This window comes from Homalodisca vitripennis, chromosome 5, assembly GCF_021130785.1.
Source record: "Homalodisca vitripennis isolate AUS2020 chromosome 5, UT_GWSS_2.1, whole genome shotgun sequence".
In the NCBI taxonomy this organism is placed as follows: Eukaryota; Metazoa; Arthropoda; class Insecta; order Hemiptera; family Cicadellidae; genus Homalodisca; species Homalodisca vitripennis.
In genome coordinates this window covers 49,507,553-49,519,691 of record NC_060211.1, presented here as the reverse complement: position 1 = coordinate 49,519,691, position 12,139 = coordinate 49,507,553, and the positions used below count along the sequence as shown (strand labels likewise).

At 34.3% G+C, this 12,139-nt stretch overlaps 1 protein-coding gene across 9 annotated transcripts in view; it reads right to left on the bottom strand.

Moving 5' to 3' along the window:
• The window catches only part of LOC124362133, a 65,809-nt gene that overhangs the window by 16,191 nt on the left and 37,479 nt on the right, over positions 1-12,139 (bottom strand). For all 9 annotated transcript variants that reach the window (XM_046816355.1, XM_046816354.1, XM_046816359.1 and 6 more), the window contains 2 exons: positions 6,360-6,526; positions 283-389 (listed from right to left, as the gene is read on the bottom strand). In XM_046816355.1, the coding sequence (XP_046672311.1) occupies positions 283-389; positions 6,360-6,526 (274 nt within the window). The remainder of the gene's footprint in view (positions 1-282; positions 390-6,359; positions 6,527-12,139) is intronic.

Below are 12,139 nucleotides of genomic sequence, written 5' to 3'. Positions count from 1 at the left end.
GGCAAATACAATATAAATCTCCCAAACATCAATAGTTTGGAATCTATCAAAATTAGTAATACACTTAAATGGACAGAATAACATAATACAATAGTAAATACGATCAAAATACAAATTATCTACTTCATTGATGCTGGCACATTGTGCATGTTTTATGCTGTTGACATGATCGACTGGGATAGCACTAAAATGTCCAAATAGATATTATAAATTATGTTTTGCTACATAAAACCAAAATAAAATTCCAAATTCAATACCTAAATTCAAAGATGATTTACTTACCACAAAGGTTTTTGAACATTAGTGACATACAATGCAGAGATGAGGTTACAGGCAGCTTGGCGAACTAATGGCATACGATCACTTAAGATAATATGTAGTGCTAAATCCTAAAAAAAAACGGAAATATATAGTATTCTTGTGGTTGAAATTAACAAATTAGGTTAAATGTTTAGTTACAGTTGTAAATTCGCTAGAACATTATACAGAACTACAACTAAAGAAGTTAAAACATTTATCTATAAAAAATATATCCATCACTTCCAGTTACCGTTCTGACTGCCAGTAAAGTGTTTTGTGTAAATTAATGCAGTGAAAGTTTTATGCTGCATTTACATATGTATTGCTGTATGAACTGTTCAACTACAAATTTGTATAACTGTTTGACTGCTGCCCATACTGTACTATAACTGTTTGACTGCTGCCCATACTTTACTTTGCGTAACCCTGAACTGTTTAGAAATACATCTTGTACTAATATCTGGACTACGTTCTCAGGTACAGCAGCAACAATTTTTTCCTCTACAATAACATCACGTTGACAAGAGTAGTCATATTGGAGCTATGCACTAGAAAGTTTTCCTGTTTCCCTTAATGTAAGAAAGCACTAATTATTCTAGCAAGTGGATTTCTGCGGTAAGGGTAACGCTGTCTGTATTCTTCAACAGAAGCCGTAGCATTAACTTCACATATACCATAAATAAATACCATATTGACATATTCTTCAGCTGTAAATAAGTTTGGCATTACTACTGCAATCATTCAATAATTACTACAGACAAAACAATACTTACACAGACTGAAACTCAATTACTACAAAACGAACAATACGCACATACACTGAAACTCAGTTGTGACCTCTCAAAATTACTAGAATTTTACAATTCAAATCATATAATTGTTGAACAGCTGCTCCCAACTAATTACCAGCATTACCAACTTATGAAATAAAATTTTCATGCAAAGCATCATTTACAAGTTTTTTGGTAAAATCACAAAGTTATTGTTGCCCAAAGATGAAAAATGTGTTTCTTCACTCAATTCTTTTGCATTTGACATTAGTTTTCTCAAAATCTACTTAACTTACAGTTCTGTATTCAATATAATAGGTCAAAAAACATCAGAAATGATTGAATTCACCCTTTAATCTACCTAACCAGAATTTCAGGAAGACCACATTTTAGATGCTGAGCTGAAATTCGGGCGAAGTCTTTCGCTACTTGTAACCCGCTAATGAAGCATTTCCAGATCCATGTTTATGTACATGATTATTTTTACATGTAGAATGAGCTCCCATAGTTTCTGCATGTCTTTGTGAATCACCCTGTAGATGTATTGTGGTCAACACATTGTCTGTCACAAGACACCCAGTTTCCATTCTGACTGTCAAAGTGTTTTCTGTAGACCAGTGCAGTGAAAGTTTTATACCACAATCATAGATGTATTGTGGTCAACATACAATCTGTCACAAGACACTCAGTTACCACTCTGACCGTCAAAGTGTTTTCTGTTGACCTGTTCAGTGAAAGTTTTATACTTCAATCATAGATGTATTGTGGTCAACACATTGTCTGTCACAAGACACCCAGTTTCCATTCTGACTGTCAAAGTGTTTTCTGTAGACCAGTGCAGTGAAAAGTTTTATACTTCAATCATAGATGTATTGTGGTCAACACATTGTCTGTCACAAGACACCCAGTTACCATTCTGACTGTCAAAGTGTTTTCTGTAGACCAGTGCAGTGAAAGTTTTATACTTCAATCATAGATGTATTGTGGTCAACACATTGTCTGTCACAAGACACCCAGTTTCCATTCTGACTGTCAAAGTGTTTTCTGTAGACCAGTGCAGTAAAAGTTTTATACTTCAATCATAGATGTATTGTGGTCAACACATTGTCTGTCACAAGACACCCAGTTTCCATTCTGACTGTCAAAGTGTTTTCTGTAGACCAGTGCAGTGAAAGTTTTATACTTCAATCATAGATGTATTGTGGTCAACACATTGTCTGTCACAAGACACCCAGTTTCCATTCTGACTGTCAAAGTGTTTTCTGTAGACCAGTGCAGTGAAAGTTTTATACTTCAATCATAGATGTATTGTGGTCAACACACAATCTGTCACAAGACACCCAGTTACCATTCTGACTGTCAAAGTGTTTTCTGTAGACCAGTGCAGTAAAAGTTTTATACTTCAATCATAGATGTATTGTGGTCAACACATTGTCTGTCACAAGACACCCAGTTACCATTCTGACTGTCAAAGTGTTTTCTGTAGACCAGTGCAGTGAAAGTTTTATACTTCAATCATAGATGTATTGTGGTCAACACATTATCTGTCACAAGACACCCAGTTACCATTCTGACTGTCAAAGTGTTTTCTGTAGACCAGTGCAGTGAAAGTTTTATACTTCAATCATAGATGTATTGTGGTCAACACATTGTCTGTCACAAGACACCCAGTTTCCATTCTGACTGTCAAAGTGTTTTCTGTAGACCAGTGCAGTAAAAGTTTTATACTTCAATCATAGATGTATTGTGGTCAACACATTATCTGTCACAAGACACCCAGTTACCATTCTGACTGTCAAAGTGTTTTCTGTAGACCAGTGCAGTAAAAGTTTTATACTTCAATCATAGATGTATTGTGGTCAACACATTATCTGTCACAAGACACCCAGTTACCATTCTGACTGTCAAAGTGTTTTCTGTTGACCAGTGCAGTGAAAGTTTTATACTTCAATCATAGATGTATTGTGGTCCACACATTATCTGTCACAAGACACCCAGTTACCATTCTGACTGTCAAAGTGTTTTCTGTAGACCAGTGCAGTAAAAGTTTTATACTTCAATCATAGATGTATTGTGGTCCACACATTATCTGTCACAAGACACCCAGTTACCATTCTGACTGTCAAAGTGTTTTCTGTAGACCAGTGCAGTAAAAGTTTTATACTTCAATCATAGATGTATTGTGGTCAACACATTATCTGTCACAAGACACCCAGTTACCATTCTGACTGTCAAAGTGTTTTCTGTTGACCAGTGCAGTGAAAGTTTTATACTTCAATCATAGATGTATTGTGGTCCACACATTATCTGTCACAAGACACCCAGTTACCATTCTGACTGTCAAAGTGTTTTCTGTAGACCAGTGCAGTAAAAGCTTTATACTTCAATCATAGATGTATTGTGGTCCACACATTATCTGTCACAAGACACCCAGTTACCATTCTGACTGTCAAAGTGTTTTCTGTAGACCAGTGCAGTAAAAGCTTTATACTTCAATCATAGATGTATTGTGGTCCACACATTATCTGTCACAAGACACCCAGTTACCATTCTGACTGTCAAAGTGTTTTCTGTACACCAGTGCAGTAAAAGCTTTATACTTCAATCATAGATGTATTGTGGTCCACACATTATCTGTCACAAGACACCCAGTTACCATTCTGACTGTCAAAGTGTTTTCTGTACACCAGTGCAGTAAAAGCTTTATACTTCAATCATAGATGTATTGTGGTCAACACATTGTCTGTCACAAGACACCCAGTTACCATTCTGACTGTCAAAGTGTTTTCTGTACACCAGTGCAGTAAAAGCTTTATACTTCAATCATAGATGTATTGTGGTCCACACATTATCTGTCACAAGACACCCAGTTACCATTCTGACTGTCAAAGTGTTTTCTGTAGACCAGTGCAGTAAAAGCTTTATACTTCAATCATAGATGTATTGTGGTCAACACATTGTCTGTCACAAGACACCCAGTTACCATTCTGACTGTCAAAGTGTTTTCTGTAGACCAGTGCAGTAAAAGTTTTATACTTCAATCATAGATGTATTGTGGTCCACACATTATCTGTCACAAGACACCCAGTTACCATTCTGACTGTCAAAGTGTTTTCTGTACACCAGTGCAGTAAAAGTTTTATACTTCAATCATAGATGTATTGTGGTCAACACATTGTCTGTCACAAGACACCCAGTTACCATTCTGACTGTCAAAGTGTTTTCTGTAGACCAGTGCAGTAAAAGTTTTATACTTCAATCATAGATGTATTGTGGTCAACACATTGTCTGTCACAAGACACCCAGTTACCATTCTGACTGTCAAAGTGTTTTCTGTACACCAGTGCAGTGAAAGTTTTATACTTCAATCATAGATGTATTGTGGTCAACACATTATCTGTCACAAGACACCCAGTTACCATTCTGACTGTCAAAGTGTTTTCTGTAGACCAGTGCAGTGAAAGTTTTATACTTCAATCATAGATGTATTGTGGTCAACACATTGTCTGTCACAAGACACCCAGTTACCATTCTGACTGTCAAAGTGTTTTCTGTAGACCAGTGCAGTGAAAGCTTTATACTTCAATCATAGATGTATTGTGGTCAACACATTGTCTGTCACAAGACACCCAGTTACCATTCTGACTGTCAAAGTGTTTTCTGTACACCAGTGCAGTGAAAGTTTTATACTTCAATCATAGATGTATTGTGGTCAACACATTATCTGTCACAAGACACCCAGTTACCATTCTGACTGTCAAAGTGTTTTCTGTACACCAGTGCAGTAAAAGCTTTATACTTCAATCATAGATGTATTGTGGTCCACACATTATCTGTCACAAGACACCCAGTTACCATTCTGACTGTCAAAGTGTTTTCTGTACACCAGTGCAGTAAAAGCTTTATACTTCAATCATAGATGTATTGTGGTCCACACATTATCTGTCACAAGACACCCAGTTACCATTCTGACTGTCAAAGTGTTTTCTGTAGACCAGTGCAGTGAAAGTTTTATACTACAATCATAGATGTATTGTGGTCAACACACTGTCTGTCACAAGGTTCTGACTGCCATTAAAGTGTTTTGTGTAATCCAGTGCAGTGCAAAGTTTTATGCACTCTTATGCTTATTTTTATAACTTATCTCTATTTTATACGTTTATAATATCTGTCATAAGATTACAATAGAATTATAGATGAACTGCAGTTAAAACATTGCCTCTCACAAGGCAGCATGCATCACTGCAATGAACGTATATTGTGCAAATAAATACCTATTGAAATATATTTATTACAACATATTATTATTTATGTGAGCAAACTGCACTAAAGGAGACAGGATTTTTCTGGACATTTGCCATTGTTGAGTGATACAAAAAAAATCAGTAACATTACATTTTGAAATCTGCAATCTGATCTTTTCCTCAGTTTGATAACTAATCTAAAACTACAATGTAGATTAAAATAAACAATTCATACCGGAATCTTGTGACACTTATAAGTGAGTACAGGTCATCACTAGGAAAGACTCCAGTGACAACAAGACAAGCCATCCTTTGAATGCTAGCCAGACTAGTAACCGTTATCCAGACCTCTGTTTTTGGCCACCAGAAGCTCCATACATTAACGCAGGTCTAACCATGGAGACATAAAGCAAATACAGAAGTTTTTGCTTAAGTCCCCGACCCGCCTATCCAGTGTCTGCATTGCATCAAGGACCATTTCCTTCTGCAACAGCCCCTTTCCAGATGTGATCCTCAGTTGTACAGATCACTTCTTGACACTTGAGTAAACAAAATTACGAAATCGTACAGTGTCCAGTTCTCTTTCACATGTTCCTCAACTTTTCCATCGACTTCAAGTTGTTCAGAAGGTTGTATTCTTCATAATGAATATAAAAGTAGTTATCTGTAAAGCTCTAACCTATTTCAAGACCATTACATTATGTTTTCGATTAAAACTTTGTCAATCTGACAAAGTCTTCTGCTTTCATGTCTTCAGTAGTGAGTTTCTCAATCAGTAGACATTTCAAATGCTAACAAATGTATACACAGTCGACTGTTACTGTGATGGCAGCTGTGGCTTTCCAACTGATGCAGGCACACAGTGCACATGCCTCGATTGCCAACTACAGAATTGCAATTTCAAAATCGTATTTACTTTAAAAAACATGCCTAGTACTAAACGGGCAATAACATTGGTTAGCCACCTTATACATGCCCAGTGTAGAGAGTGACTGCTCTCAAGATCTGAGAGGGAACTATGTAAAGATCAATTACTAGAACTTACACACAGTACAGTTGGAGGAATGGTATGGTCAAGGAGTGTTGTTCTCACAGCACTTGAGTAAAAATTGAGAGCAGATGCTCGAACATATGAGGACTCATCATTGCTTGCCATATTCAAAATCTGTTTCAGCAGACTATCATCAAACAATGTGCGGACAAAAGGAGCAGCTAAAACAACAAACAAGCAAGTTATTTTAAATCTATTTGGCCTTAACATTTCCTTCAGCACAAATTACCAAAAGAAAAAAATGGAGGGTTTAATAGTTAATCACAAATAGTAGGAAAGAACTAGAATATCTACACTTCCAGTTATCATTTCACCTTTTTACATGAAATAAGAGCTGAGGTTTTTGACATTTATACCTATCTTTGTAGTAAAATTTGTATTAAAATTAAACTTAGATAAATAACAGAGCATAATGACATTTCTAAACAATGATGATTGCCGAGTTTGAAAATCTATATATATATAAAAATGAATGTTTGTGTGTTTGTCCTTTATGGAATCGCAAAATATTAGACAGACCATTATGAAAATTTGTATGTATACGTATTTTTCTACGGAGAAGGTTTATAAGCTATGCCCATTGATGTAACTCACCACCAAGCGGCGCTGCAAAAGATAAAAGGTTTAAAAGCGCCTGCACACTATAAACTGCAATTACGAGACAGTTACGTATATTACATAGCCAAACACTATTTGAAGGCGCTAAGTTATTATGTATATTTGTCTTTAAGATACATTTCTGATTGAACTTAAAGTTTGAGTGTTAGACCACTTTATAATAAAGTACATGTACGTGCACAATGGCTATAAACATAAACAGATTTTCTTGATCGTGGCAACAAGGCAAATTCTACATCGGCGTTGTAAATATAACCAGAAGTTCACATACACGGGCAAAGCTTACGAAAAGAGTGCAAAGCCGCGGGAAACAGCTAGTATTTAAATAAAATCAAGTTTCAACCGACTTAAAATGTTGAATTAAGTGTTAACTGTGTGAACAGTGAAACGGAGAATCATAATAGGTAAGTGTAAAGAAAATGTGTTTAGCTTAGATAATTCACTTAACATAAACACACCACAACTATTAATAACTTTTGAATGAAAATTTCTTTCAATTAAATTTTTATTTTGAATAAAAACTAACGATGTACAAGACTAACTTAAAGTGGATTTAAATTCTCATAACACAATGAGATTCAGCTTTAAAACTAGATAGAATAAAGCACAATCTATTCAAGAAGATTTCACTACTATTTAGTGAAAATGTTGAATAAATCTATTTTACAACTGAAAACGTAACAAACACAACACGTAACAAAGTGAGCTGCAAGTAACCAGACATAGGAGGTAAAAAAAAGAGACACTCTAATTGTGTTGTGGCCATATTTGTGACGTTCCGCTGCCTTAGATTGTATTAACTACTTTTTTAGTAGTAAAGCCAACATTACTACACAAAGCGTTACATTCAAATATAATTTTTCATTATCAACATACTTAATTTCCACTATTTCTTAAGACTTGGTTCTAAGATTTGTTTTAACGAGCATACGAGAGGGTCATGACTCGTATATTCCAACAAAAAACATAACAAAGACATCAAAAGGTGGGGGACGTGAGGCGAGTCAGTTAATGGGTGTATAAAATGACAAGCTGAGATCCAAGTGTGTATAGCACGATGGTATTGCGAGGTGGGGGCAACTTTCAGAAGTTCACACACACACTATGGAAAAATCCTGCAAGATAAGGTCCAACACAAATCAGAAAAAATCGGTTATTTCTGTGATCTCCAAACCATCAGAAACACTTAAAAAAAGGTTTGTTGAAAGTGAACTCCGGGGTTTCGATCTGATTGTGAAAACAGATCTTGTCAGGTGTGTACTCAGCTCACTTCATTCTAAGGAAGAGAACACACACACACACTTTTCACAAATTTTTTTAGGAGGTAACTTTTTTCTCAATGAATAGCAGGTTTTGTAATGAGAAAAGACCAAGCCTAAAAAGCGTATTTTGTAGTAGTATCATTAAACCCTCAATTTATTAAGATTAATTCACTTTTCTTCAGAATGAAATATGTTTCATGATAATATGCTATTTAGCATGAATATGTATAAATTTTTTTTTCCAAAAGTGATTTTTATCAAATTGTAATGAAAAAATAAACAAATAAAAACAAAAATAATTTCTCTGTGATTACGTATTATTTGCAATTACAATATAATCTGCTACAAAAATAGATCACAAGAATTTTGAGTAAACTTTTACGAAAATGTTAAGAAAACTGTACATTGGTTAACCCTATGCATTCAAAGGCAGTATTTATAATTTGTCCTTTAAGCTCATAAGGCCAGCACCACTGGCCACTGAACATAGCAGTTATTTTCTAATATTCTGTTTATTTTATAACGAATGGTGAGTGTTGAAACTTATTGAGCAGCTTTATTTTAAACTAATTTTTAAGAAAAGCAGTAAATTTTAAATTAGCCTATAATTCATCTCTAATATTGACTGTGTAAATAAGACGAATGACACATAATGGGCCTATACACTGAAGTGATAGATGGGATAGAAATTTAAAAACTTTACTAGACGACATGTGCTAACTATTCTTGACATTACATAGGTATGTATTTTTAAAAGTTTTAATCCGTAAAATTGTTAAGACTGAGAGAAATGTAAAATAGTTCATGTCTGAGTATAACATAAGCCTACTTTATAATATTTTATTGCATATCTTTGTTAAAAACATATGTATAAGAGTTAAATTTCTCAAATGAATGTTTATCTTTTTATTAGAAAGATTCATTAAAAATAAATTTGAAATTATTTTTCATTTCTTCTTTAAACATTTAAAATTAGTATGCAAATAACAGGGAGGAAATTGAAAGATAATTCTGTTCTAGAGAGACAAACAACAAATATGGCCGCCGAGCTGTCAATGAAGTAGTTCGGCCATCTGTACTGGCCATGCGAGTTGCGAGGACAAACTACAGCAAACCCAACATGAGCTGTCTGCAACCTTGGTTTGGCCAGTGCTGCTGGCCCTTCGGGCGCAAAGGGTTAAAAAACTACCTCACTGCCGTGGGCTATAATGTTCTCCCTAGCCATAATTAAACACTTACTACTTTATGCAACACAAAGCAACATAACATTATGAACAAACTATACAGCAAATATGGCAACATGAGGAAACTGAGGTGAACTGAACATCTTAATAATCAGAGAGAAAAGTGAACAAAAATAAACAACAGAAGATAAACAGCTATTCCAATATTAACAGTTATAGCGGAGAGATAGGGGGATGAGTTGCACGTAAGACACGTATACATCGGTTCCGTGATTTAGTTTGTTTTAAATCACTAACACGCGTAGGTTGTTTATGTGTAAATAGATATATTTTATTAACATCATATTTTGCCTTTTTCCACTCACTTCTGTCATATGGAATAATTCTGTGGGGCAACAGTAGTGGAGCCCAAAGAGTTTTCCTGTGGCAGAAGCAAGCTTTGCTGTTGATCAAGAATGTGAAGGGGAATGAGAATCTTGTAGACCAATTTTTAAAGAGTTTTTAATAATGACTGTACCATCTATGTATATATATTATTGTTTAGTTAAAGTTAAAGAAAATCTGAATGAGTATGAGATGCGTCATGACATTGATAACTACAACACAAGGGCCAAACATATGTTGAATTTAATTCCTGTAAGACTTGAGAAATTTTAAAAAAGTCACTGCTTTATGGAGTTTCAGCTTTTCAATAAGTTACCTGATAGTGCATGGACAACAACTATCAATAAATTTAAAATTGTTCTTAAGAATTGGCTTTTAGATGACTCCCTTATACACTGTTAATGAATTCTTTGCCTTTGATACAAGTACCTTAATATTTTAACTGTAAACTTTGTTGTTTTTAAATTTCTTTTATTATCTGTCTGTAACTTTGTTTTGTTATTTATTAGTATTATTTAGTTGATCATTTTAATTGTTTAGATTTTAAGTGTTAACATTGAAGCTTTCTAGTCACACTGATAGTACTAAGTTGTTTTATCTTTCTCTTTTGTGCATTTTTATTTAATAAATTATGTATTTTATTTGATAAAATTTTAATTTCTACCTCTAGATATAGATTAATATTTTTCTTCAGACCACAAATTTGTTATTAATTTAAAGGAAAACATTGTAGTGTAATCTAGCTTATATTAGTATTATAGTACATGCTTACTATGTTTATGACTATGTCTATTATACAATTTTGTATTTAATGACAATAAAGCTTCTTGACTCTTGACTCTTTTAAGTGAGAAATAGTGATCCATTGTTTACAATTTTTGTCAAGTGCGTGCACATAGTGTTAGTGATCACTGTGAGAGTAAGTAATCAATCTACAATTGACGAGCTGATAAGAAATTGCAAGTTTTTAAGTTGATAGGAATCGGTCTGTGCAATATCAGTGAGCGCCATGTCAGCTGATAACAAGGTCACGACGCGTAACTCGGCTAAGTCAGGAAAACCGGAGACACCCGAGCCTCCTTCACTACAGTCTATTGATGATAAGTTGAACTCCATAATAAATATTCTAAGCAAACATACAGATGACATACAGGACATTAAAAAGGAACAGAAAGATTTAGCTGCTTCTATTGAGCTGTGCCATACTAACATCAGTGATGTGAAACAACTAGTAACCAAACAGGACTCGAAAATAACTGCTTGTGAGGATGAACTGGTACGTGTAAATGAGGAAAGTCAGAGGTTGTGGAAAGAGCTGAAAAGTAACAAGCAAGAACTTAGGGACTTGGAGCAATATTCTCATAGAAACAACTTGATTATATATGGAATACCAGAAGATAAAAACAAAAACATTCAACATGTCATGAGAAGATTGGCTGTCAACCTACAATTTGAAAACTGCTCACCAAGTCTGATGGATGATGTACATCGGATGGGAAAAGCTACGCAGACTCAGCCCAGACCCATCATCTAGCAACTCTATTTACATTAATGAATCGTTAACACCTGCCAACCGAGAGCTGCTGAAGATGACGAGGGAGGCTGCCAAGCAGAAGGGTTATAACCAAGTGGGGACGGCCAACTGCTCCATCTTTGTAAGACAGGAGAAGGGATTGCCGGTAATCAAGATCACGTCTTCTACGGACCTCCAACGCATAAGAGACAATACTTGTAAGTTACCGTATTTCATACCTCTTAAGTGTTATTTATGTGTAATCTCTATATATGTTTTTGATTTATTCATGAGTTCTCTATATTTATTAATTATTATTTACTATAGTTCATTAATCTATAGTATCTTATGCAAAAGCACTAATATACATTTATTAGCTTTAATGGGTTACTTTTTCATATGTATTAAGGTTTATTTATGTATAATCTCTATATTTATTCTTATTTATTTATGTGTTCTCTATATTTATTATTAATTATTTATTATAGTTTATTAATCCACAGTCTCTCATGCATAGGCCCTAGCATATATTTATTAGCTTTAATACGTTACTATACTATTTATAATTTATTATTACAACATTTAGCCCCAAATAATTTTTTCTTAATTGACTTTTGGAAAACTAATTTATCAGAATTGACTTTTTTGTTGACTTACAATTTAAATGCTTAAAGAATCAATAGAATATTCCATTTATTATGAAAATGTAAGAGGGCTCATAACTAATACATATTTTTGCAATTTGCTGACAAGTAGTTTTGAAATAATAGCCTTGACAGAAACGAATTTACAATCAAGTTTTAATTCATCAGA